General features: G+C 36.7%; 1 protein-coding gene across 1 annotated transcript; it reads left to right on the top strand.

Moving 5' to 3' along the window:
* The first annotated feature begins 451 nt into the window (after nucleotides 1-451).
* LOC134496368 (olfactory receptor 11A1-like) lies at nucleotides 452-1,417 on the top strand. Its single transcript, XM_063302100.1, has one exon. It carries the CDS (start codon nucleotides 452-454, stop codon nucleotides 1,415-1,417), a length of 966 nt encoding a protein of 321 aa, XP_063158170.1.

The raw sequence follows: 1,417 nt of genomic DNA on the forward strand, positions 1-1,417 counted from the left end.
AATCACAGAGAAATAAAGTAGTATCATTCCTACCATTACCATTGTCACTGAAAATGACACAGAACCGAACTATCATTGCTATACCTTTAATTTTTGCTTGCTCTGGTTGTCTTCAAACATTACAAGAGACTAACCAATATAATATTCATTGTAATTCTCATTTTTTTCCCCAGGGCAAGTCTTCCAAGATCCATACACATAGACTGAATAAAACCGGATGAGAAGATGCTTCCTTCTGGTGCCAATAATTGTAACCATTTAATTTGTTAGCCAAAACACAGAGAGGGAAATTCCCGGTTCATTTTGGATAAGACCTTTGATTCTGTGAGGACTAAGTTTACTTTTACAATAAAGTTGGGATTCGTGATTATAATTTACATAGTAGAGCACACTGGTGCATGATTTCCTGATTATATTCTAACATTGGCATGATACTTATCAGCCTAAAGAAATGTTGGATTCAGTGAACAGAAATGAGACAGGCATCACGGAATTCATCCTTTTAGGATTAGGAATTCCTGTTGAACTGCAGCCTTTTCTTTTCTTGCTCTTCTTGGTGATTTATCTTGTGACAATAACTGGAAACATCCTGATCATTGTGCTAGTTGCAGCTGACCATCATCTTCACATCCCAATGTACTTATTCCTGGGGAATTTGTCCTGTGTAGAGATTTGCTATTCTTCAACTATCTTGCCAAAAATGTTGAGTGGTTTATTAAGTGGAGACAGAACGATTACTGTGAGAGAATGCCTATCCCAATATTATTTCTTTGGCTCTTGTGTGGGTGTAGAAACATTTCTTCTTGCAGGAATGTCTTATGACCGTTACCTGGCAATATGTAGACCTTTATTCTATGCTTCTGTTATGAATAGGGAAGTTTGTTTCCAGCTAATAGCTGTGGCATGGATAAATGGTTTTATGGCTAATAGCATTATTGTCTTTCTGATAGCTCAGTTTTCCTTCTGTGGACCTAATATGATAGATCATTATTTTTGTGACTTAAGTCCACTGAAAAAACTGTCTTGCAGTGATCCTAGCTTATTTGAACTCATTGTTCTTCTCTTGTCCTTCATTTTTACCATTGCTCCATTTTTACTGATCTTCAGTTCTTACGTTTGCATCATTACCAGCATCGTAAAAATCCAATCCACCATTGGAAGACAGAAAGCCTTTTCAACCTGCTCTTCACATCTCCTGGTGGTTTGTCTTTTTTATGGCACATTAATCATTGTCTATATATTGCCAGACACCCCCACTCTGAGACACCTCAATAAAATCTTCTCCATTTTTTATACAATCCTGACTCCTCTGGCCAATCCTCTCATCTACACTTTAAGAAATAAAGAAATTCACCAAGTCTTAAGACGAGTTCTTGATAATTTGACCTTTTTTGGTGTGTGGGTAGACAAAACATAA

This window comes from Candoia aspera, chromosome 4, assembly GCF_035149785.1.
Source record: "Candoia aspera isolate rCanAsp1 chromosome 4, rCanAsp1.hap2, whole genome shotgun sequence".
Classification (NCBI taxonomy): domain Eukaryota; kingdom Metazoa; phylum Chordata; class Lepidosauria; order Squamata; family Boidae; genus Candoia; species Candoia aspera.